General features: G+C 38.6%; 1 protein-coding gene across 2 annotated transcripts in view; it reads right to left on the bottom strand.

Moving 5' to 3' along the window:
• LOC121424027 (atrial natriuretic peptide receptor 1-like) overlaps positions 1–24,622 on the bottom strand; it is a 34,471-nt gene extending 9,849 nt beyond the window's left edge. For both annotated transcript variants that reach the window (XM_041619600.1, XM_041619601.1), the window contains exons 1-13: positions 24,540–24,622; positions 23,036–23,108; positions 22,394–22,523; positions 20,463–20,549; positions 13,309–13,452; positions 10,215–10,336; positions 8,763–8,907; positions 8,063–8,219; positions 6,705–6,918; positions 5,166–5,253; positions 4,448–4,587; positions 2,466–2,618; positions 1,484–1,582 (exon numbers count right to left, since the gene is read on the bottom strand). In XM_041619600.1, coding sequence (XP_041475534.1) covers positions 1,484–1,582; positions 2,466–2,618; positions 4,448–4,587; positions 5,166–5,253; positions 6,705–6,918; positions 8,063–8,219; positions 8,763–8,907; positions 10,215–10,336; positions 13,309–13,452; positions 20,463–20,549; positions 22,394–22,523; positions 23,036–23,084 — 1,528 coding nt within the window. In that variant the 5' untranslated portion in view covers positions 23,085–23,108; positions 24,540–24,622. The remainder of the gene's footprint in view (positions 1–1,483; positions 1,583–2,465; positions 2,619–4,447; positions 4,588–5,165; positions 5,254–6,704; positions 6,919–8,062; positions 8,220–8,762; positions 8,908–10,214; positions 10,337–13,308; positions 13,453–20,462; positions 20,550–22,393; positions 22,524–23,035; positions 23,109–24,539) is intronic.
• Positions 24,623–26,744: the final 2,122 nt, after the last annotated feature.

Below are 26,744 nucleotides of genomic sequence, written 5' to 3'. Positions count from 1 at the left end.
AAAAACCCATCTAATAAGGATTAAACAAGAGCTATCACCTCCACCTGTGAAATGCTGTTGTATTCCATTGTCCTAATACCTAACTACACAAACGTTCTTTTGCGCATACATCTAGCATTCACACTGTTCCCCGCTAACCAGGGGGCGATTTATATATTTTTTTAATGACGGAGCGTCCACACGTCCCCCAAATCTCAGGGGTACTTGTTGGGCTGACTGCTATCCCTGGCGAAGAATTTCATTGTCTCTGCGTTTTGCGAGATGTCCCTAACCGTCCAAGAACCCGGGGAAGAACCGGGGGGGGGGGGCAAGAAAACAGGAGACGGGGATTTTTCTATATTTTTTTTCGAAAGATCTCCCGCTTACCGGGACACCCTCCGGAGATAATCTGAACACGGTGTCTGGCTTCTAAATCTTGTCCATTCAGATTAGAGCAATACGATCATTATTTGAATCGTAACGGATGAATGAAATAGCTTAGCTGAGCCCTAGATAGACCATTAACAGTACAAATCAATTTACATGATAAAGGTTGTACGTGTGCATGTGACTGTCAAGTCTACACATAAGGCCCATGGTCATCGCGATGAGCATAAAATGGAATTGGCAAAAAATGGCAGGAGTGGGATCTCATTGATATGGTGTTCCTTAATCTTGGTAACATCAAGAGAAACGCTCGGCGATGATTACTTTCGTGAGCGACATGCAATACTCTTCTTCACCTGACATTTTGCTTGCTTGGTTCTGTAGTTCACACGACTTGGATCATGACGTCATGTTCTTCAACGAACTTTAAAAATCCTTTATAAAAAAGATCATTTTCATTTTGCTTATCATTTTGAACCCCTGTGTACGGTTTGCTATCTGGATTACGGCCACACTGCCGTTATCATCGCCGTGTTATGCCCATGGAAGGATCCCAGTTTAATTTCGAAGAGCTGCTTCTTGGAGTATCAAGGATTGATTTTTTTTGTGATGGGATTTATAATGGATAGATAACATACAGATGTGGACGTGAAGGTCATTTGAGGGGTCAAGATCGTTACGAATGGTAAGTGAGGACAATCATTCATATGTATTTACTTCAGGGCTCTGTTGTGCAAAGAGTTATGACTGATCCGCTCAATCGTAACTCTATATGGAAATCCATCAGTGTCATAATTTTTTCTACGAAATATTTGCACAATGTCTTTTCATGCAAAGAGAAGCGCAGTGAATTTTCAAGAAAACAATGAATGCATGAATATAAATCACAGCTAGAAAATATTTTGAACAAACATGCATAATAGATGTTGACGTTGCTGGCCGTCCATAGTTGCGATTGATCGGATCAAACGTAACTCTTTTGTACAACAGGACCCAGATTTGTTTTGTTGTCAGAGCCTATCATCCAAATAGCTATGACCTCTTGACATCGATATCGGTAAATTATCCGCGGCATGATGTGGATTCCTGGCGCGATTTTGCTTTGAAATTTCGTTACCTTCTCCTGTTGATTCCATCCGAGAGGCTGTATTTACGGTGTCTCCAAAGAGACAATATCGAGGCATCTTTAGGCCGACCACTCCCGCTACCACCGAACCTGGGGAAGAAATATGAGAGAATATTGTGATATGTATTAACATTAATATGCAAAGAGCTATTGATTTGATTCATTATCTTGATGCAAAGAAAGAAACACATTTGTTTCTATTGATATGCGAAAGAATGGGATGTTTCCAGAGACTGCGGAACGATTTTTGAAAATAACAAATTTATAGACATCGTCATCTTTTTGTATTTCGTTACTGAAAAAAGTAGGGGCAGGGGCTGAAGCCCCAGTCCTCCGGTTCCGTAGTCATCGTTGTTTGGGCGTATTTGAGGTATAATCTGCAATACTAAAAATGCATGGAGCAAGTGGGGGAGAGAGGCAACGAGAGAGCAAAAGATAGACGAAAGTCAGAGAGAGAGAGAAAAAAAAAGACAGAGCAGATCATAGAACAAATTTGCTGGCCATGTCCTTCTGATAGGTAACTCAATATTGTAGTTGGAAAGTCGTGGATTTCTTTGAAAAGTAAGTTCGGATTCTCATTCATATCCTTTCGTCACGAATCAATAATCTCATTAGCAGAAATAGCGAGTTATCGCAACTGCAACAGAGACGGGTTATAGAACATAGCAGATACACTGAAAACGCCAGTCAAATCATGACGAACGCTGAGAGGTCTTTGTCGAAAATTGGTGAACCGGGACAGCAGATCGTCCTAAGATTCGGAGCAGACGAAAAATTGAAAATATGTCGTTTGTCCAGAGTCACGGTTGAAACTGTTTTTTTTTCACCGATGGTCGACAAATACTGCTTTGTCATAAAATGCTTTTGACAATATATTATCTACGTTCCAGAAAGCGTTTGCGCAGTTGTGAAAAAATCTCCCTATAATTATATTCGACTGAAGACATCAAAGTGAAAAAAGAGACATTCCAACCTGAATGGATTCCCGCTCTAATCCTTAGCTTCTGGTCCTGCCGATGAGGGATGACAAATGTCTCACATACTTCGACAAGATCAAGGGCCATACTAGCAATTTCTCCCGCGTGCTTGTGACCGTTCTTTTTCGGGACTCCCGATACCACCATATCTGAAAAGGGGAGTGAATAGAAGTTAAAGTCATAATTATGGGAGAAGGATTGTAGTAGCATCAGAAGAATACTTATATAATATTGGATGGCCTTGAGGTTAATACAAGGAAATATTTTGCAAAGCGAGTCCTATATTTCCTTGTATTGACCGAAAAATGGGACATCCAGTATTATGATTATTATTCATACAGAGAATTTTAGCAAATAATTTTTAACTTACCCTCCCGCCCTGAGACTCTGATTCTGCTGTATGATGGGGGGGGGGACCTAAAGCTACGCACTTTGTTTTCAAACAATGAAAACTGTCCCAACTTTAATATTTCAACAAATTATATTTCACTAATTTGTGGCAAACATTCTATAGATCATTAACCAAGTAGAAAATATCACAAACTCACTAATACGAAAATCCCGTCGTGTTTTTCGAACACCTCTTGATTTCGCCGCCCGATATAGAAGGGGTCCTAAAGCTACGCACTCGATTTATCATGCAAAAAAATAGTATTTCCTGTGCCTCAATTTCTAAAATATATTCAAATTATTATAGGATAAAATGAAATTAAAGCGAATATAACTCCAAACTTCCTAACAGTTGTTGGTTTTCTCTGCATTTAGAGATTTACTGCAGCCTCTGTAGAAAATATTTAATAGGAATTGTTCATCACTCTGCAGTCACAGCTAGTTCCACACACAGTGCGCATTTGCCATTGAAAACTGCATGCGCGCGCGATGAGTGGTGCGTACATTTCGGGAATTCCCCTTCTAGTCGTCCAATATTTTCAATATTGTGTCACCTCGGAAAAAAATATTAGGCGAGTTCAACAAACTTTTTAAGTGGGTCGAGTGCACCAACAAAATAACACTTGTATTTGGGCTCTAAAATTGTCTGTATGAATAATAATAGTTATTATTGTACTTAATGTGAATTGGTATTATCATTATTATATCAGTGGAGACAGCAGTAACATCAACCGAAAAAGTAGTAGTTGCAGTCGTTTTTAGTCGGTAGCAGTAGAGGCAATTGTGATATCTGTTTCCAATTTGGATATTCTAACGGTAGCATTGACGTAATAGCAATATACATGTACCTTCACTGTATTAACGACCAGAAGTAGTAATAAATCTCAAGTATCCATTATAGAAATGTGGGAGGATTGTTGGCCTAGTCGCTTCATTAAAGGGGTGGTCCAGGCTGAAAGTTTTTATAGCTTAATGAATAGAGTAGAATTCACTGAGCAAAGTGCCGAAAATTTCGTCAAAGTCGAACAACAAATAGCAAAGTTATTGAATTTTAAAGTTTAGTAATATTTTGTAAAAACAGTCGTCATGAATATTCATTAGGTGGGCTGATGATGTCACATCTCCACTTGTTCTTTTGTATTTTATTATATGAAATTAGGTTTATTCAATTTTTTCCTCCAAGAACTAGAAAAATTGGATTGACAACTGATTTAGTGCATTAGATATTTATTGCTGCAACTTATTTCATTATAAGGGAGACATATTATTCACACAAGTATGAAATAATGAAAAAAATATGATTTTATGTAATAACATAAGAAAACGGAAAGTGGAGATGTGACATCATCAGCTCGCCTAATGAATATTCATGACGACTGTTTTCACAAAATATTGCTAAACTTTAAACTTCAATAACTTTATTATTTGTTATCCGATTTTGATGAAATTTTTGGCGTTTTGCTCAGTGAATTCTACTCTGTGTATTAAGATATAAATATTTTCAGCCTGGACCACCCCTTTAAAAGGAAATGATCTCCCCATCCAGTGACAAGAGCTTGATACGTGGCCAATTACAAAGAATACTTACATGCATCGCCAATGGTTTCGACTTTATAAACATCATAGTTGTCAATAATTGAGTCGAAAGTGACATAGAGTTTGTTGAGCAGTGCTACCACCTCGTACGGTGAGCTCGTACTGGAAAGACTTGTGAAACCTACAATATCGCTGCAAAGATTACAAGCAATGTCAGAATTATCGGGATTAGAAAATTGGGTAGATTGTGTGAGTTTTATCGGAAAAACAAGTTTGTAATCAATAATGGCGTCCCACAAGGTTGAACGCTTACACCAGTTCTATTCGTCTAGTTTGACACTGTGGATATTCATGAAAGGGTTTGACTTATTGAAGACAACAAACTGACATTTAAATGGCCCATGGATAAGAGTATAGTTTTATTTACTAGATTACCGACATACGTAATGAATGCACTTTCCAATATCGTGAATATAAGAATTATAAAATACAGTTGTTATCAATGATTTTTTTTTTAGTATTTCAACAATCAAATTTCAGAGAATTGACAATATAAAGGAAGAGAAAGGGATTTTTGTTAAATTAATATATATTTTATATTTACGTATTTCTGCGTTACTGGTATGGATCATTATATTTATTTTGATGTAATTATCTATATCAACTTGTTCATTATAAAACAAGAACACTTTCAATGCAGAAAAAGACGAATTGCACAAAAGGAAAATGAAAATAAAACAATGAAAACTTATCGAGTATATAAAACTTACCTAAAGAAAATAGTACATGATTCATATTGTTCCGCCTTAGCAGTATTTCCTTGTCTCAAGTCGTCTGCTACTGGCTGTGGTAACATACCTAGACAGAGAGATGGTAATAGATAGAGATTTAAAAAAAAAGAGTAAGGGAACAAACTGTAAAAAGTGAGGGGGAGTGACGACGGCTATTTTGTTTTTCACTTTTCATAGTGAGAGTGACAAGAAACTTTGACAATGTTAGACACCGTGAAACTACACAGGTCTTACCCAAGAATACTACCCGAGTGATCTTGCAGAGAAAGAATGCGATACAGAGCTTGATTTTGATTAATAACACAGAGTCATATTTATACAGAGGGGTTTTAATAACTTTCAAGATATTTACGATTGTGGATCGTGTTTTGAACGAAAGGGGTTTACGTAGAAACTGATATTAGGAAACTATTAAGCACTCAAAGGAAAACGAGATGTTTACATCATTTAAATTTCCAACTGAAAAACAGAATAAAAGCACTATTTGATACAAAATTGTGGTCCATGAGGTATTTTTCCTCCGGAGCAAATATACGACCGCTGGCTCCAAAAGGCAGAATGATCTTTCAAATAACACTCGCAGAAATAAATACTACTAATAGAAACAAAACTAAAACAACCGCCAGTTGCTATGGATGCTCTTTCTTCCCTTATATCATGCGGTGTAAAATTATTCGCTTGGAATATGAGAATGATCACCATCATGATTCTTGTGGAAACTATTTTCCTCACTGCGTGCGGTTTGAATTCCAAACTGCCAAAGTGTGCTAAAAACCACACCACACAGATTTCTATTACATCGAATTACAAACAACCTGAACAATACATTTATGGAAAGAGTATCCACATATATAAATTATATACTGCAGTGTTTAATACAAAATGATAAATGATGCAGAATGAGTGACAAAAACACGCGAACTTTACTTTGTATATCATGTATATTGTCATAAGGATCTTCAAGAGAGCAGGAAGTTGTTGGGGTAGGGGAGGCTGTAATTCTTGTAACGTATATATGCAAAATGCATTAATTGGTTTTAAAATTTAACCATGTGATTCCTAACATTCCACTTGTTGAAGTTCCATTCGGCATGCCGCCCTTTTGCTGCAGTGACTAATTTTCGGAAGGGAAAGGAAGTTTCAGCTTCGATTATAATAAAATATTGGTTAAACTGCACGATGAATTATAAATCTAATGATTTACATTAGAAATAGAGCATCGATGAGTTTCTCAAATTAAGCGCCATGCCAAGCCCATAATTTGTGTACCAGAGTAGATCAAAGGAAAATTAGACCCGTAAACAAAAATAAAAATTTTAGCAGTATGTTCCCATCATTTGTGCTCATAATCTAATAGTGTCTGATCTGCTCATAAGATCGTGAACTATTTTACCTTTTGCTGCAGTTCAATCGTATCCATAATGATTCGACATATTTTTGCTAATGTTTGTATAGTTTTGTTTAAGTGCAAGAGAAACTTTGCTGTATACATGCATAGTTTACAGGGATGCTACTCACTGTAAAGTAGTCTATCTGTCTTTTGCTTCTCCAGCAATAAATCTTGCGTCCTCTCGGCGACAATTGATTCGAGATGCCTTGAGTACTTCTCCATAAGCTGCATCATCAAGTCCACAGGACTAAGCTTGCTAGGGTTGATACTGTGCAGGGTCTGCCGAATCTGCGAAAAGTGAGGACGCTGGGCGGGGTTGATGTTCCAACATCGTTCAATTAGCTGCGATATCAAAATCAATATATATAGATATATAAATGCATGTGCCTGTACAGCTTTTCTTTTCCTAACTATCAGATTATTCTTTTGTAGCAAAGTGATGAATGATATCAAACATGGCGAAAGACTACATTGTAATTCCATTATTCATTCAGTCGTAGGTTGTGAGGGGAACGGGCAACTAATTTTTTAAGCTTTTCAAGATATAGCTCACCCTAGACTACATTTAGGTATTGAACCTACTGTTCAGGGGAGAGGGGGTGAATCATTTGGCTATCCCCCCGTAAATGGCACGGTGTCAAGTATGAACAACCATACAGATAACGGACAAATTTGTGAAACATTCCCGCTGAACCTTAACAACTGTTGACAGTGCTTTATTTATTTTTTTTGCTGGAGGTTAAACAGAAGTCCTATTTTTTGTTTTAGATTTTAGCCTATTTATGTAATTGATTGGTTCATAGAATGTTCATCGAAAGTTCTTTTAGTGCAATGAATGACTGTTCTCAAAGAAAACCTATTCCAAAGCTTTGCGTCAAACGGTACAATCGCTGTTGATGCAGGCCAGTAGCATCACGGGCTTCCGTCAGCTCATGGTCAATAGCGCATGTTTGTGATTGTAACGGGGACGGATTCTACAACATAGAAAATGAAAATGCCCGTCAAATCAGAATGGAGAGCTTAGAGGTCTTTGTCGAAAATTGTTGAACAGGGCAGCAGATCGTCGTAAGATTCAGAACTGTCAAATTGTAGTTGTCCAGAGTTCAGGGCGACACTGCTACTTTGATTCAGCGATGTCCGACAACGACTTCTTTGTCATGAAGGACTTTTGACAATGGATTCTCTACGTTCCAGAAAGCCTCTGCGTAGTGGTTGCGAAAACTCCCATCGTGCACTGTAAAACTGTAGTGTTAAAACTGACACCAATTGGTGATAATAGAGGACCACATCCTGAGGTGTTAAAATTACACCAAGAGATTGAACATAACACCAAAGAGTGTAAATGTACCAACCATAGGTGTTGTAATGACACCTATAGGTGTAAAACTAACACCACCAATTTAACACCGGTGTAAAAATAACTGGTGTGGTCCTCTATGTACAACGGTTAACACCACATTTTTTGCTGTGTGGCATCAGTACTTACACCTAAATAATCTGTCGGACATGGACACCTTTCATCATCTGTAGTATCCCCAATTTCTAGGTCTGGTAAGGGCGGTCTCCACGTCTCATCCAAAGGATAATCATCTTCGGGTATCACCTCATTTCTTGAGGCTATTTCAACCAGAATTACTCCATAGCTGATTAGGGCCATAAGAAAGGATGGGCCAGGAAGAAAAGGGATAGAATAAAGATGACATTTATAAATACCAAAGATGCTCAATGCTCCTAAATCTATTTTTAGATCATGAGGGACATTTCATCGATATTTTGCATTCAACAAGTTGTCAGATCTGCCTCGGTTTTTGTTGGTTAAGAGGCACTTTATGGTGACGGTCAGAAAAAGAAACAGATTGTGGGGGGGGATAAAACGCTCCCAAAGTGGCTATTTTCTTTGATATCAAATTACTTAAAATTCCTTCCCTCTCACATATGTCCGATTGTGTTGATTAAGACTCAGAGACGAGGGGTTCTAAGTCTTTCATTCCCGTTTTTAAATGATATGACACACTTTGTGAATTCATAAATTTGTTTCCATTCCAGATTCAAGGTTTTTTTTCATAAGTAAAGTGACAATTTTCATCAGAAAATTACTCAGTTATTTTCATGTGATGTAACCTTTGATCCAACACCTTGCATCCTTCGACACTCCTTCCTTCCTAACATCGTCCTCGTTTAAATACCTGTATACATCTGTAGTTTGTGAAACCAGGGTATATGTATTACTTCTGTTCTCTGGAGGAAGATAAACCTGCATGGCTTTCGATCTGTATCCTCCTGTGTTTGCTTGTGATCCTTCTTGGTTTCTGAATGTTGTCAACCCATAATCTGAAAAAATGATTGAATATCAATGATAGCGATAGTTGCCAAACAAATCTGTGAACAATAAGACATGAACAAATGAAGCAATGAGACAAAATGGCCCTGTAGCATCGTTCCGTTCAAGCCTTGCGTGTGCTCGCTGGTATAACTATTTTTTGCTACCCGCATGTCGCCCGAATTGACAGTATCTCTCACGAACCTCACACGCAGTTGCCAGCAGAAGCGCATGCAAGTCTGATTTGGACGGAGAAAAGCTTTGAACATGCATGCTCAAAACTTTGTGAGTTTCGGGTGAGTTGCGGGCAATCATCCGCAACTCACCCGTAAGGCTTGTACGGAGCAATGTGACAGGGCCCTAGGCAATAATGTTTTTTTTTTATTAGTGGCAATTTAAGACTTATTGTTAACGTCGAGCTACATGTCATCTGTGTTATTTTTTAATTCAGTCCAAAGTTACCACGTGTCCTAAGTCACATTGGTAATTTTACCGGGGTCCCGTTGCATAAATGCCGCTATTGTGGTAACTTTGCCTTCCAATGGTAGCTATAATAGTAAAATGACCAAACAGCCAATCAAAATCAAGGAAAAGGAAAGTTACTATTTGATTGCATAGTTACTAGAATAGTAACTTTGATACAATGGGGCCCTGCCCGTCAAATATTACAAAAACTCGACAGAATTTTACCTATCAAAAATGACGATGATTAGATAGAATATGCGCCCTTTGATTGATAACCTTGCCATTTTACTACTGACCCTGGAATCTAACAATGCGTTTACATCACAAAATACAATGTCTTCGATATGATACACGCTCTTCTTTCTGACCTCCTGATTATCCAAACAAACCCAAAACAGATCGACATCCAATACGCGAGATATTTGCCAAAAAGCAAAAACGTTCCCCACAGTAAATTCCAAAGAGGATGAAAAAGGCACAATAACTATTTCCCTTGCAGTGAGTTATTTGACTCGAATACTGATTCAGATTCTCTGTGAGTTATCTAGGGTTTGTGGAACCCGTCTTACAAAGAGCTGCGATTGATCCGACCAACCATAACTATGCGAAGCCAGCAGCGTCAAAAATCTAAAATGCATGTTTATTTAAACTATATTCTAGATATGATGTATATTCATACATTCCCCATTTTCTTTGCAATTCAGTGTGCTTCTCTTTGTTCACAAAGTACATTGTGCAAATCTTCTGAGGAAAAGCAATGACACTGATGGATTTCCATATAGTTAACGTTGATCGGATCACTCGTAACTCTTCGTAAGACGGGGCCCTGGTGTTGCGCTCTACTCAAACCAACCTGCAATCTTCACCACCCATCTGTCATCCACAACGCAATTTGATGACGTCAGTTTCCCGTGGTAGAGTTTGTTGTTGTGCATGTAGTGCATCCCCCGAGCTACGTCCATGCAAAATGAAAATCTGGAAGAAGAGACACACATAGCACACAAAAAGGAGGGAAAACGGTTAAGGATGGGACGGAAGGAGGAGAAAAGAAAATCGATATGCCTTTTTCGAAATTTGTGGCAAAAGGATTCGAGATGGGTATATGGTTACAGATCGTAAAAGGGGAATGAAGTCGCAAAGTGTCCCTAATTACCACTCTATATAAGTACATTAACATAGCAATTTACACGGTTTATACTCAAACAAATTAAAAAAAACACTGTCCATACTATCTCTTATCAATGAATGATAACACGACAATGAACAACAGCAACACCGCTAACAAATATGGCTATAATCAATATTGATTAATGCTGATGATTACACTAATAACGATAAGTGATTACAATTATAGTAGAAATGTTGTAGTTGTATTAGTAGTAGTAGTAGATAGGTAGGTAGGTAGTAGTAGTAGTAGTAGTGGTAGTAGTAGAAGTAGTAGCAGCAGTAGTAGTAGTAATATCAGTAGTAGTAGCAGTAGTAGTAGCAGCAGCAGCAGTAGTAGTAGTAGTAGCAGTAGTAGTAGCAGCAGCAGCAGCAGCAGTAGTAGTAGTAGTAGTAGTAGTAGTAGTAGTAGTGGTGGTAGTAGTATAAGTAGTAGCAGCAGCAGTAGTAGTAGTAATATCAGTAGTAGTAGCAGTAGTAGTAGTAGCAGCAGCAGCAGTAGTAGTAGTAGTAGTAGTAGTAGCAGTAGTAGTAGTAGCAGTAGTAGCAGTAGTAGTAGTAGCAGTAGTAGTAGTAGCAGTAGTAGTAGTAGTAGTAGTAGTAGTAGTAGTAGTAGTAGTAGTAGTAGTAGCAGCAGTAGTAGTAGTAGCAGCAGCAGCAGTAGTAGTAGTAGTAGTAGTAGTAGTAGTAGTAGCAGTAGTAGCAGTAGTAGTAGTAGCAGTAGTAGTAGTAGCAGTAGTAGTAGTAGTAGTAGTAGTAGTAGTAGTAGTAGTAGTAGTAGTAGTAGCAGTAGTAGTAGTAGCAGTAGTAGTAGTAGTAGTAGTAGTAGTAGTAGTAGTAGTAGTAGTAGTAGTAGTAGCAGTAGTAGCAGTAGTAGCAGTAGCAGTAGTAGTAGTAGTAGTAGTAGTAGTAGTAGTAGTAGTAGTAGTAGTAGCAGTAGTAGCAGTAGTAGTAGTAGTAGTAGTAGTAGTAGTAGTAGTAGTAGTAGTAGTAGTAGTAGTAGTAGTAGCAGCAGCAGCAGTAGTAGTAGTAGTAGTAGTAGTAGTAGTAGTAGTAGTAGTAGTAGTAGCAGCAGTAGTAGTAGTAGTAGTAGTAGTAGTAGTAGTAGTAGTAGTTGTTTTTGTTGCTGTCGTCGTCATCATAAACTGTGATTCATGTAAAACGGCCGGTGATCTTTTGATGACTTAAGTTATCAGACTTCTTTAACGATTTATTAATTCAACATTTGAAATTGATTGACGACGGCAAAGCAAATTGGCTGTGTTTCGTCAAAAAATGAGTTGGAAAATTACTTGGCTTGGATTGTCTATTACAAGATTTACAAGAAATACAAAACATATATGAAATAAGTAAAGAATAGTGATGGAGCTCGATAATGTACTCGTGGTTTGGAACGCAGATAAAGGGCAAGAATCGGCAATTTATGTTTTTGAATATCTTTACTATGGATTATGTATTATTGGTACAGTTTTTAAAGCTTTTTATCCCTGTACCATCTTCACCAGTTTTTTTTTCTCATTCGAATGATTCGGAATTCTGCTCTGGGATACGATTTACTCTAAGCTCTCTAGTGATTTCGAAAGCGGATGCCTGCAATTATTTCTTCTTTATTTCTATACCCGATGTCAACAATAAAATGCAAATGGCTAAGACTTGCCTGGATTCCTTGGAATACATGTATTTATGGTTTGGTCGATACTTTTCGTTATATTCCTTATAACCACGCTCCTTGTTGTATTGCTCTGTTCTAATTGGGATGTATCTAACAATTCGTTGGACGCACCACGAACCGTCCTCTCTGCGCACTTCTATGCGAAAGTTACTTTTGCAGAAAACGCATTTAAAGAAAATGTTTTTTTTTAACCAGCAATAAGTGCACCTACTAGGAGAGCAAATTATTTACCAGTGTCTTCGTTAAAAAGTTCAGGTTCCAAAGTTTTATTCCGTATCTTATATTTTCTTGAAGTTAATTATTTACGCCACGGTTCGTGGAATAGATACAGTGCGCTTAACTTCGGCATCGAAGTGCGCAGAGAGGACGGTTCGTGGTGCGTTCGACGAATTTTGTTATTACGTTCCATTTACATACTGTTAAATATATTGCTAGGAAATCTTCATCTTTCCCTAACAACATTAATCAAAAGCGCAAAACTTGACAAATATTAATTATCAGTGCCAGTTATTATAGCGGCGCAAATAGAGAGCCCAGAAGTCATCTTCTTTACATTAGCTCAATTATGATCCGGCTCTCTCTATTTATCACCCGAGTCTTAGCCACGTTGTTGGAGTACTGTTGATTTTGATCTTGACGCGTCATCGCTCAGAGACTTAGTTGGATCTCGGATCGAACAAAACAGTATAAAAATAGAATGCATTACACTGGCACATGACGATTTGTAAAAATATAAAATGCAATACTTATAAAGAAGATTACGTTTCATCCAATGGGATTTATTCTGATAATTAAACGTAGTCTAAACTGGAAATTTAAACCACTTTTCTATGGAATGCTGGTTTAATAACAATTTCTTTCATATTCGCGCCGATCATAATGTACCAAATAATTTTTAAAAATTCATTGTATTTCCGTATTTTACTTTTCCAATTACACGACTCAATATGTTTCAACACTTTTAAGTAGAATAAGAATATCTTTAATTGGTCAACAATTTGATGACTGGCACTCCAGAAGAGTGTGGTCTCAATTAACCTACGCTTAACTAAACTGTGGCTATCAGAATACCATCCCTTAACGAGTTTATTCAAATCTCAAGTGCACTCACCTAAAACTCCAGTTGAGAGGCACATCTTCGTTTAAGAGTACATCGGAGAGGGCGCCCTTCGGACAATATTCTGTGATGATGGCTACGTTTGGAACCTCGATGCATCCTCCAACAAATTTGCAAAGATTCGAATGTTGGAGGTCACTTTAAATAAAATGAGGAGCAAAGGTTTTATCTATTAATGGTAGCTGGAATACGCTTGGGTCCACAAATTCAGTAAAAAAAATGTAATTGGGAAAATCAGAAATTTCAGTCACATAAAAGAAATAAGTTTTCCAACTTGATTTAAGAGAGAAGGAAGGGGGACGGATAGGGAGAAGCATGTGAGACAGGGAGGGGACACGTGTCAAGGCCAATGTTTTATACGAATGATGATTTATGAAAATAACCACTAATATTGGCATCGCCAGGACATCGCAGCCTTACCATTAACCAATGAAGCGCTCTCTCCTTAATTCATTGACGATTTCAACATGTTTAAAGCGAAATGAATGACAAGTTAAAACAAGGAAACAAAATAACTGAAACAAATTCGATAGTTATTGCTGTAATCATGAAGATTTTATATTAGAAAAATAAAACCGCGCTTCTTTATACAAAGTAAGGTAAATGAACTCTTTGTGAATAATCATGATGCTGCTAGGCATAAACATACACCTCTATATACACGTATAAATGTTATACACTAGTAGATTGTGATATATCCCTATATGTATTTGTTTTCTGTTCTTGTGGCCAACGTAACGCAGCAAACCAATATAAGCAGAAGATATGGGCAACTATAAGCACTGATCCCTGCTGGAAATAACACAGTGTAACGCAATGTGATCACAGTGTGTTCAAATAGTGGACTATATGCACTGAAGAAACACTGGTGTTGATTTAATACCAGCCATGAATCTATATGGGGATTGAAACAACACAATTTTTTTAATCAAACCGTTGCTGTTTTGATACCATTTGGTGCTGCATAAAGACCTATCTGGTGTTGTTTAACACTTCTCTGGTGTGGAACTATATAGATTCCGGGCTGGTGTTAAATCAACACCGGAGTGTTTGCAGTGTGTGAAGATATCATTCACCTCATTGAAATGCTCAAATTCAACAGTTTGAAAATATTTCCCACTAGGGACACCTCGACAGTGTGACTCCCGTGGAACCCTGTCTTCTTTTCAGCAGGGATTTCTGATAATCCAATGATCTAAAGAAGATATGAACACATGCACTCTTCATATCCCCTTTCATCCGATACAAAATAACATAGATAATATCCTGCCTTTTTTATGCACCTGCTACATGTGGTACACGAAATCCACTCTGGATGTGTTGTGATAACCCGACTCTTATCATGTCTCTGGACAAACGGGGTCATGAAAGTCACATTAAAGTCTCGACTATTCATAGAAGTCGGGTGAACATTATCCCCATCCTATTTTCTTGCCCGTTTCCAGCCCGTCCAAATAGGTCGATAGCAGGCGGACCGCCCTTATCCAAACATTATCTTTTCCATTCAAGCAATTCTCTCTGACATCTTTCACTCCAGTTCAACTTGATTCTTTCATAAATAGAAGAAGGGGAGAAAAGCACCGTTTTTCACCCTGGAGGAGCAAATATTCCCGGGCGATGGAGATGGTGGACAGGTGTGTGGATAGCCAAGCGAATGTTGATCATGACTGGGTTTATCTGTCTCTCTCTCTCCTCTCCCCCCTCTCTTATCCTCCGTCTCCCGCTCTCTATAACCATCCTCCCTACCCCCCTCTCCTCGTCAATTATGCCAAGATATACAGTGTGCGTACTTCCTTCTTTCCCCTTTTCGAATTTAAAGTCACCGTAAGGTGATTGTACCTCAGGGCCCCGTCTTACAAAGAGTTACGATTGATCCGATCAACCTAAACTCTACGGAAGTCCAACAATGTCATCATTTTTTTTTCTCCTGGAAATGTGCACAATGTCGTTTGCAAGCAAAAAAAAGCATACTGAATTTTCAAGAAAATGATGAATGTATCATCATATCTTGAAAATATCTTGAACAAACACGCATTTCAGATTTTGACTTGGCTGGCTTTCCATAGTAAATACAACTGTTGTGGTTAATCGGATCAATCGTAAATCTTTGTAAGACAGGGCCCAGGGCATCAGAGTTCGCATCCCTCAAATTTAGGGCTGGTTATAGTTTCTTTTAATGTTTCCAGTTGGGCAAGCCGAAAGATTTCGAAAACTACATGTAGTCTTTAAAGACTTTAAAAAGAAAGAAAAGCACACCCCAGCACACACACACCTTCATTTACACTTTTTTAAAATGAATTGTGAAATTCATTTCAAAAAATCATTTCAAAATAATAATAATCAGACAGGAACTTATATTAATCTATGTGAAAGTGCCCTCTTGCCCTTCTCTGTACCCTGTGAATAGGATGAACAACATTACGACGACATTTTAAAGGTGACGTCATCTTTTTCTAAATGATGAATGTAACGTTTCATGATCCATTAGACTTTCCATTGAATTTCTTAACTTTTCTCTCTCTCTCTTTTTTGTATCCACCCGTCATTTCTTGACAGATTACAAGGGCTGTTGTCATCCGCCCTTAATAGCACTGCAGTGTGACATCACCGTTTTACATTTCGGTGATAGCCTGCAATCAAACAAATGTACATTAAAAATATTTTGCTAGATTTGGTTTTCGTTTCTATGTTTATATGGAAGCAAGGGATGGCGACGGAGAGTTCGAGGTCATACCCGCTTACGATACAATATTATAACTTCCTTCGAATCCCTCGCCAAAATATCAGAGGACAGAATGTAATGTCAGAATTTTCACCAGCAGGTGGTTCTTAATTTTAATGATCACGATGTTGTTTCATCATCAACATTGTTTTAGCTGGATATTTTAGTACTTCTGGAATTGCAAGAATTAATCATTGATATGACAGCTATTTGATTTGAGGTTTTGCGTTTGTATATTTTGTAACATGACACTTCTCGTTCCATTACGTTCATATGACCCCTTGCTGATAATTTCCAATGAGTAACTAGTGTCAACGTACTTTACAACAAGTTGGTTCTAGAATGATACCGTGTTTACACGCTGCATCGGCACGCGGTCTAGAACCGGTTTTGCACCGCGAGAAGATACATAACATCACCATGATCACAGATGTCACGTTTATTGACTGAGATATACATGTATACATACATTTCTTCCGGTTCATGTATTATTTGAACTCACTCAAAATCGACTACATGTATTTTCCCTTTGACCTGCTGAGAATTAACCTTAAATTAGCGGACTTTCATTTTGTGTTCTGATTGTCTCTTACATTAGTTGGACTTCATTGCTGCAGTGAATGAATTTCTCGTTCTTTTTGCATTAATGGGAATCAGATGAACATCGGTAATAATTGAATTGATGTTTGGATGTACGTTGCGTCTGTTAGATAAAAATAACTGATATTTTTACTGTGTTTCTAAGGGCATCTTTTTTTTAATCAGTTCCGCCAACATCCACAGACCATAAGGGATCAAGAAGATGGCCCGACGATCGCGCACTGCTAAAGTGCTATCAAGGGCCCTGTCTTACATGAAAAATACGATTGATCCAATCAATCTCAACTGTATGGAAATCTATCCATACCATATTTTTTATCTCCATGGAATTTGCACAATATCTTTAGTGAACAAAAAGAATCACACTGACTCGTTAAGATATTAATGGATGTATGAACATCTCTCATATCTAGAAAATATTTTAAAGAAATTTGCATTTTAGATGTTGACGTTGCTGGAAATCCATAGTTGCGGTTGATCGGATCAATCTCAACTCTTTGTAAGACGGGGCCCTGAGGTGCACCATTAATGAAATTAGGTAAGAGATTAAATGCACAAGTGCCGGAGACATCTATCAGAACTGTACTTAAGATCAATCAATGACGCCGATTAAGTGCATGTTTCATAATGGTTAGCAATCGTCTCTCTTTCCATTGCGACACGCGATACATCTTATTCTACATGTAATTCCCGATGTTCTCTAGAAATTCAGAAGATTTTGTTCTTTTATTCTCACCACTAACTTTCAATGTTGCATCCAAAAGGAAGAATCATGTCATTAAAGGGAATTTCGTTTAATCAAACCATCAGTGCTATTTCATCCGTCTGTTTTCAAGTCATATCATAAAAATTTCTCTCTGTGAAAATAATAATACCCCTCCCCCCAAAAAATGATTACCTAACCAAATTGCCCGAAACTATTTGTACGCTTATTCCCAAATACACTGCTTTACATTTAAAACATGACAGATAAATATTAAAGTGTTAATGTCAGGTGACAACAGCTTAAATAATTTTGAATACATAAGTACTATTATATACATGTAGCAACCTATTGCATCCCCCTCAACTGGAATATCTCCACAACAACTATGCTCCGAATTCAGCTTCTTTATTGAGTTTATATTTCCTCGCTTTGTCTTGCCACCCCCCCCCCCCCCTGAATCTATCCCGCGCTTGTATCTCCTCGTATAAACTGCTTGGGCATTATTGCTCGCGTTACACAGTTACTTCGTCAAACAGGAGATAATGATAACTCTTTATTTGATTCCCTTGTCCAGATGCCCGCGGGGTTGGACAGGTACCCATTTTCCAATTTTGGTTTCTCTGTGTGTTTTCTTGTTCGTGTACCGAACACCAAGAATCGATTGCATTCTCTACACCATTTTACTTTAATCTGACACATGTACATGTAATTCGAACACTTAAACCGAACAAATATTGCATCCAATTATTCATTAGATCCCCGGATAAAGGAATGAAATAATCATTCAGGCGTTTGTGTTTAAGATGCAATGAAGTGTTAATGACCTACCTTGGAAAGGTGGTTGTTATCTTGTAATACAAGAAAATGACTGATGATTGTCATTCATTAAATTGTAATGCGGCATAGCCGAAAACACCTTTTTTGTATACAATTCCTTTATTCTTTCCACTGTGATCCTGAGTGACGATTTACTAAATATTGAAGTTTGTGTAGAGAACTTGAACTTTCTTCATGCAGAAATTTTCAGTATTTTCCCGTTACCTCAATAGATGCACTTTAGTATTTGTTACTTGTAGCTGAATTTACACTTTTAAAAGTCATTTGGAATGAATGGAAAGGAATGCTCCCCAGGGAGTAGAAATTGTGCACTTTTCGTGCTTGATTGAAATGAATCCAATGACCGGGGTAAAAATATGCTGTGACGCGCTTTTGGCCATTCTGGGAAAAGCGCTTTATAAAAATTGGCTATTATTATTTCACAAAGCAAGGGATTCGCAAACTGAATACTAGCATTGTGCATGATAAAGTAAGGCTATGAGGAACATCAAAGGCCCCTAACACAAAGCTTAGAATTCATCGTAGAACATTTTGCCTTACGATTAATTACATTAACTACGGCCCGTATTCTGAAGTCAGGTTCAACTTAGACCATGGTCTAACCCTGTGCTAAAATTATGGGAAGCCGAAAATGTGAATATTTTTTTTTAGTAAGTTGTATGTTTTTTATGTTTACTGTGATCTTTCCTGATTCATCGATGGTGAAGACAATCATCTATTTATATTATCTAGACAATTATGAATGGGTTGAGAGCCAGAATAGATGAAATATGATATCTCTACTGTTAGTGATTTATGTAACACTTGGCTCTCCATACTTAAACCACATTTTTAAACCTGAGTTTAAGTTAAACCTGACTTCAGAATACGGGCCTTGTATAATGTACCATATTAAGCGTGAAAATCAAGCGTACGACTAATCACTCATATTTGTGTCACGGGACGCAGGGTTAGGTGTTTACACTGAGGTGGGCAGGCCAAACATATGATATCTATCCAAAGATGATGTCTTTCAAGAGAGAGGGGAGAGAAAGAGATGATTGGGTGTGTGTGTGTGTGAATGTTTGTGTGTATGAGGATATGCGTTGCCTGTGTACGCGGTTATCGGTTTGCGTTCCGTGTGTATTCTGATGAGGGTGCGCGTCTGATGGTGTGTCTGTGTATGAGGTGCCGCAGCCGAGTGGTTTAATGGCGCCTGGCTATACATGGAAAATCCGGGGTTCGATGCCCGGCCGCGGCACCTAAGCCCGTGAGCAAGTCATTTAATGCACAATGCTCTTTTATCCTGCTTTCAGATAGATGGAAATGATCTATGCATTATTGGTAACTAGGTGTGCACTTGTTTTTTTTTAATGAGCTGATGTGTGGGTGTGTTTCAGTTTGTAGTGACCTAGTACCGGGGACATATTCTCTTCCATTTTACCTATCAACTGGGGACGCCCTACAACCAGGGACGTTAGTAGATTTTATACGATGTTTCGAATGGTTGAGACCACAAACGCACGTCCCCACTTAAGCGATTAAAAGAGAGTGTTCGATCGTCAAGTTGTGTTTGTGTGTGTGTGTGGGGGGGGGGTGGTTGAGAAATTAGAAGAGAGAAAGGAATAAAGGAGGGGATTAGAAATCTCCCAATATTCATCAGGCTTTAAGGGACAAAGGAATTCATGATCATTATTTCGGAGAGTGGATAAGCGAATTTCACAATGATCTACGTCGAGCGAGGTCAAATACGCGCACAGAGAAAACACTATTCACCAATGTATAAATCTATCCTACAGCGTACCGGGTACAAGTCATGCATGTATTCAAATTGAAAATGAAATTGAATCAAGTCCCTCCAAGGCATATCTCTTCGGTCTAGCCACGCCAAACAAAACATTGTCAAGGGGGATCTATCACTCCGTCCCCTGCCAATATCTAATTCCAAGCAACAGCACAAGTCATACACTGCATAACCTCAGGAATTGAAAGGAATCTGCTAAAATAAATGTGTCTTTGGAATACATTTTCATCCCTCTGACATTATCGATCATGTTACAAAACGTTGGGAATTCCTTTCCACGGAAAAAGGTAATAATTTCTTTTAGCATCTAGTATTTTGCCTCTGCTCGATATCAACACCATTTCACCATGCATGGTGCCGATGGCATTCTTTCAAATTCTTTTTAGATATACAATTCGTCAATGGAATCTTCTAATTTGCACCCTTAGTGTGTGTGTGTGTGTGGGTGTGTGAGGGTGTGTTTAGATTCATATCACAATTGACAATAAAAATGAACTTACCGAACTTGTTTAACTTCCTTCCGTATCCTTTTGTCAAGAGCAAATGAATTTTTGGCGATCATCTTTACTGCTACTGTTTGGCCATTACTAGATTTCAGAATATAAAAAATAAAAAATCATAATAAAAAAAAAACATGGAGGCAACAAGAAAATGGTCATTTTGAGTTTAACGTACACTTTATCAAAATGCACATTTCACGAAACCATCAACGGCTAGCACAATTTTGCAAACATGTTCTAAGAAACGCAATTAAATTTTGCAAACACTTTTCAAGTTTTTGGTGTATAGCGTCTCTTTTTGTTTTTTTTTTCAATGCTTTTTTTTGTGTTTGGGCTGCAATGTTTCAGAAAGTGAACAAATGCTTTGTTTACAACTAAATATTCAAATCTCTAATCAATTAAGAAAGTTAATTTTCCAGCTTATGAGAAAGACTAGGGGAAGGAACAGGCGAAAGAATGTGTGATTAAACAAGAGGAGAGAGAAGAAAATAGACTGGACAGAAACAAAACAAGGAAAAGAGTGTGCTAGAAAGAAATAGTGAAATTACGGAAAACGTCATGGTCCCAATCTCGAATCCAAAATCATTGTAGAACAAAATACTAAAAAAGAACAAAGAGTGAGAGACAGTAAGATACAGACAATAAGACGGGTTTGTAGTGGTGTAAGACAGAAAGTGGATATTCTTGTCTACACTCATATTCATAAGAGTGCACCGAACTTTGGCTAAATCAATAGCAGGAAGAAAGTCGTCAAGAGGTGCTTAAATAAAATAGCCAGGCTCTGCACTTTACGGGCACAGCCGGAAGTGGTGGAGGTGGTTGTTGTTATTCGGCGCCCCATTCAGAGTTGACAGCGATTGCTACAAATTATCAATTTAGTTGATGTTTTATGACGAAACGTTAGCTAGAATGTACACTTATTTTTTGTATAAGATACTATCATACCATGTCAATCTCAAGATGAATATAATATTCAATTAAACAGTCTGTGTGTCTGGCCTCCCAATCGACAAGATTTGAAATGTTGGAGATAAAAGGTGAATTTTAAATCTGATTTTGTTTTCTTTGTACTGTATAATATAAATTTAACATGTTTAAAGGGGACCCCTGTTAAAAAACTTATCCATTATTGAGAGTTCCAAAAGAGGTAATTGTGGTAGGAACCTTTCTTATAGATAGTTTGAGAGAAATCATGTTAATGGCAGTAATCATTTTGTAGAAGTCTAAAATAATATACATGATAGGAAATTTGTTGATTAAGCTCCTTCATTTTTTTCTATTTGGCAAAAATATTGTTTTGCGCTTGCGCAGAGGTTACCCTTGCCTTGCGCATGTGCATAGCAATATTTCCAGCCAGATCATGCAGATAAATAAACGGCAAAAGTTGTGTTGCACATCTGTCATGTCTGAACCTGACCAATGTTATGAAAGCTTAAAAGTGCCACCCAGATGTTCATATAATCCTCTTGCCCTAGGGAAAACGATGAGATGACGAGATCCAAGATCATGTCTGCATCTTGTAAAGGGATGATCTGGGGAGCGTTTCATCAACATTTATATTCGACAAGTTGTCAGATCTAACAAATTTCCTTGATTGTGATTGGCTTAGAAGCACTGTTACTGTGGTAACTGTCGGATAGAACAGGACTTGTCGGATCAAATCCTCTCATGAAACGTCATATCTACATCCTGCATGTGGGAGAGATGTTAATGTGACGTGATCTTAGATCTCGTCATGTTTACATCCAGTGGAAGAGATGACCAGATAAGATGACAAGATCTCGGATCCAAGATCTTGTCATCTAATCATCTCTACCACAAGATGTAGACATGACGAGATGATTATCTGAACATCTGGGTGGCACATATTGTGGGTTTCGAAAAGCTCATCTTCCTTCTGAACGTTGGCCAAAACAAGGTCAATGACTTACTATATTCCCGTTTGTGCGAAGACCTGTTTATGATGAGCTGTATGTACAAAGCCAGACACACTCGATGCAGATGTATCACAATCTCCTCGGATACTGATGACACTCCCGCCAAAACCGCGTTGACCGGTGTCTGGAAAATTAAAGTGGGAATATGATGTATTCATGCTCTTATACGTACTTCTTTGAAATTCATGTATATCACCGAACCCCAATATATTTAGCCTCCTGAATTTGCATGTGATTTCTTTTTACATTCATATCCCAACTGAAATGTTAATGAAAAAGGGGTAATTGATATCGTTACTAATTTCATAATGAGATTGTTCCAGAAAGCGCTCCAAGCACTAAAATGCGGAGGGGAATGAAGTTGTACGGAGGTCTTCAAACCCTTTTTTGTATCACTTAATATGTTTTGCCCTCTATGTTTTATAAATAAATAAATACAAATGCCTAATATTAGTATGTCTTCACATATTTCGTGCTTCAGTCATTGATAAATCATATCATAATCACATGTTTATTCTTAGTTCCTACCATATATCATTATTACCAATGCAACATTATATATTTTCAACTTTGTTATGCATGGTAACCCCCCCCCCCCCACCCTCCCTCATATTAAGAGGAACTTCTATTTCTCACCTGGTTTGATATCATCGTAATTGATAATCCAACTCTCGTCCCAAAACATCTTCTCCTGTCGCCAGTAGAAATACTGAGAAAAAACAACACAGGTTTATTTTCAGTGTATAAAAGATCACAGCTTAACATAATCTGATTCAGATTATGATTTAAAAGCAAGTGAACACCTTTATTGGTTTTACTTTTTTACTTTACGGTACATGATCCACTGAAAACTATTCACAAATAAACGACAAATGATGTGTAACATGGCAAAAATACTAAGGATTTCTTGAGACTTTTTGAATAGAATATATATAACTTGTTCTACAGCTTTTTTAAATATTGAAAACGCCAATTAGCCAGTGCACTTTGATAACGTATTGCATCTTTGTCAATGGAAATGAATATAAATTTATTATAAACGGCTTTCTGGTACAATGGTGGAAAACCACTATTAGTCCAACACCCAAATGACACATGGTCCTAGAGCATAAATACAAAACGCCACCGTTAATTACAATAACTTATTTTATACAACTCCTAAGAATGTTCTGTAATTTGATTGTTCCAAATCGAATCACATAATATTGTGAATTGCATTTCTGCCTTCAAAACGCACTATCCTGCACTCTGACGTCAGAGTACAGGATAGTGTGAGGTCTGGAATTATCTAGAATTCAGATGAAATATATAGCATTTGGGTCCTGCGGACCTCGGTGCGATATATCCATTGGCTTTTCTCACACATCGTTCATTATCTGGCCCTGCATGCACGCGCTTACGTGCATTATTTGTACATTATCTAGTGGAATCAAGGATTCCAAGAAAATGATTAGACATGTAGTAAAATTACAATTCGTCATGTTATTAAAGGAATTTATGCAAATACAGAGGGCTTGTAATAAAAGGCCGTGTAAGTGGTTCGTAAGTTTTGGTAAACTTCTATGGGGAACCATGAGGTAAAAAAATTAACGGCCGTGTCAGAGGAGTGGAAGCTCGCCAGCCTGCCAATATCTATTATGTGTCCTTCAAAGAAGAAAGCTCCCCCAAAATTACATTAAGTAATAAAAATCCTTAAAAGCTCGGGGTGCTTTTTTTCATTTATTATCGTCGAATGCAATAGTCAATTCGTCTATTGCCATTTGATCTAAAGCCTTTTGGTCTAATACCGACCTGGTTAATCATTAATTTGGTCTAAATATTAAACGATCTAAAATAAAATTAAATTTCCATAAATTTATCGATTGTCCAGTTCGTTAAACATGACACAGATCCAAGGGGCCAGATGCTATAATGAATGAAAAAAAAAAGAAAATTTAATTTTTGGTGTTTTTTTTTTTTTGAAGGACATGATAGGAAATAAATGGCGGGCTGGCGAGCTTCCATTTCACTTACACAGCCGTTTATTCGTGTACCTCATGGCTTCCTAAAAAAATTCACCCGAAACTAACGCGCTGAAAAGGCGACCTTTTATAACGAGCCAGTACGGATACAACATAGTAACAGGTAATCCCAAACTTACCCCTATTACGGTGCAGAAACTGCCAACAACCACGACACAACCGGCTATGATCCCTGCGAGTGCCCCCGTCGATAAAGGACATCGTCCACAGTCTGCAGGACATATTGAGCACGTCTCTCCCTCCGCTTCCTCGCACAAATTGTTTCCACATTCTGTACAAAAAATACATAGATGAAACATATTCAGTTAATTGGATTTTCATTCTTACATGCACGAAGAACAGTGACGTACCGTGGGTCAAGGAACGGGGGGGGGGGGGGACACCAACACACTTGGTGGGCGTGCGAGCCAGGCGCAGATCCAGGATTTCGTATGGAGGAGGGGGGCAAATTTGACCTGATTTTGGGGCCCCTGTGTTCTTTTTCTCTTCTAATTGTATATTCCCTTTTTTTTCTTCCTTTTGTCCCACTGCCATGGGGGGGGGGGGGGGTGAGGGAAGGAATCTCACTATAACCAGTCAATACGAACAATTTCCCCCATCCCCCTGTAGTTCAAACATGAATTCAGCGCCCCTATAGTTCGAATATCGATTTCGGCGCACCCCTTATTCGAACAATTATTCGGCGCCACCCTGGTTCGAACATCAATTCGGCGCCTCCCTAGTTCGAACATCAGTTTGGCGCCCCCTTCGAACATCAATATGGCACCCCCTAGTTCGAACATCAATTTTGCGCCCCCTAGATCGAACATCAATTATTGTGCGCCCCCTAGTTTGAACATCGATTTGGCGCCCCCCGTTCGAACATGAATTCGGCGCCCCCTAGTTTTGACATCAATTTGGCGCACCTTTGTTCGAACATCAATTCGGTGCCCCCTAGTTCGAGCATCAATTTGTCGCCCACTTTGAACATCGATTCGGCTTCCCCCAGTTCGAACATAAAATCGGCGCCACCCTAGTTCAAACACCAATTTGGCACCCCCTTGATCGAACATCGATTCGCCCTCCCATTGTTCCAACATCATTTTGGCGCCCCCAAGTTTGAACATCAATTCGGTGCCCCCTAGTTCGAACATCAATTTGTCGCCCACTTTGAACATCGATTCGGCTCCCCCCCCCCCCAGTTCGAACATAAAATCGGTGCCACCCTTGTTCAAACACCAATTTGGCACCCCCTTGATCGATTCGCCCTTCCCTTGTTCCAACATCATTTTGGCGCCCCCTAGTTTTAACATCAATTTGGCGCACCCTAGTTCGAGTATCTATTTAGCGCCCACTTTGAACATCGATTCGGCTTCCCCCTAGTTCGAACATAAATTCGGCGCCCCCCAGTTCAAACATCAATTTGGCGTCTCCTAGATCTAACATCACTTTAGTGCACCCTTCGAACATCAGTTTGGCGCCTCCCTAGTTCGAACATCAATCAGGCTTCCCCCAAGTTTAAACAAAGGGTCGGTGCCCCTATTTCAAACATCAATTCGGCGCCTCCTCGTTCGAACATCAATTTGGTGCCCCGCCCCCTAGTTTAGATATATATCTGACGGCCCTCTAGTTCGACCATCAATTTGGCACCCCCTAGTTCGATCATCAATTCCGCCCCCCTAGTTCGAACATCAATCGGCACCCCCCTCCAGTTCGAAAATGAATTCGGCGCTCCCTAGATCGAACATGAAATTGGCGCCCCGGAGTTCGAACATCAATTGGCGCCCCCTAGTTTGAACGTCAATTTGGCGCCCCCCCCCCCTCTGGTTCGAACACCGATTCGGCACCTTCCTATTTTGAAGTTCGATCATCAATTTGGCGCCCCATAATTCGACCATCAAATCGGCGCCCAGATCAACACTAAACGGGCGCTTACGCTCATTTGTTAGTAATCCCCCTTTCTTTCCTTCTCCCTTTCTCTTTTTTTCTTTCTTTTTATTCTCTCTCTCTTTTCATCTTTCCCCTTTTTCCTATTCTTCCCTCTTGCTTTTTTCGTCTTCCTTTCCCCTCTTCCTCTCCCTTCTTCGTCCTTCCCCTCTCCGGACATGGTGGCTCAGTGGTAGAGCGCCCGCCTCTTGGACGGGAGACCGTTGATTCGATCCCCGGCCGAGTCATACCAAAGACCTTAAAAGGGGACCTTCTGCCTTCTTGTAAGGCGCTCAACGTAGAATGGAGAAGGGTAGTAAAAACATATTATGTTATGCAAGGCCCGCTGGAAGAACAGCTTACAGCTGAGAGTGGCTACCCTGGGTAAATAAGTATTATTGTTTTATCCTTTTTTCTTC

This window comes from Lytechinus variegatus, chromosome 11 (assembly GCF_018143015.1).
Source record: "Lytechinus variegatus isolate NC3 chromosome 11, Lvar_3.0, whole genome shotgun sequence".
Taxonomy (NCBI): Eukaryota; Metazoa; Echinodermata; class Echinoidea; order Temnopleuroida; family Toxopneustidae; genus Lytechinus; species Lytechinus variegatus.
Note: the sequence above shows the minus strand (reverse complement) of the source record. Positions and strands in the feature narration are given on the sequence as shown.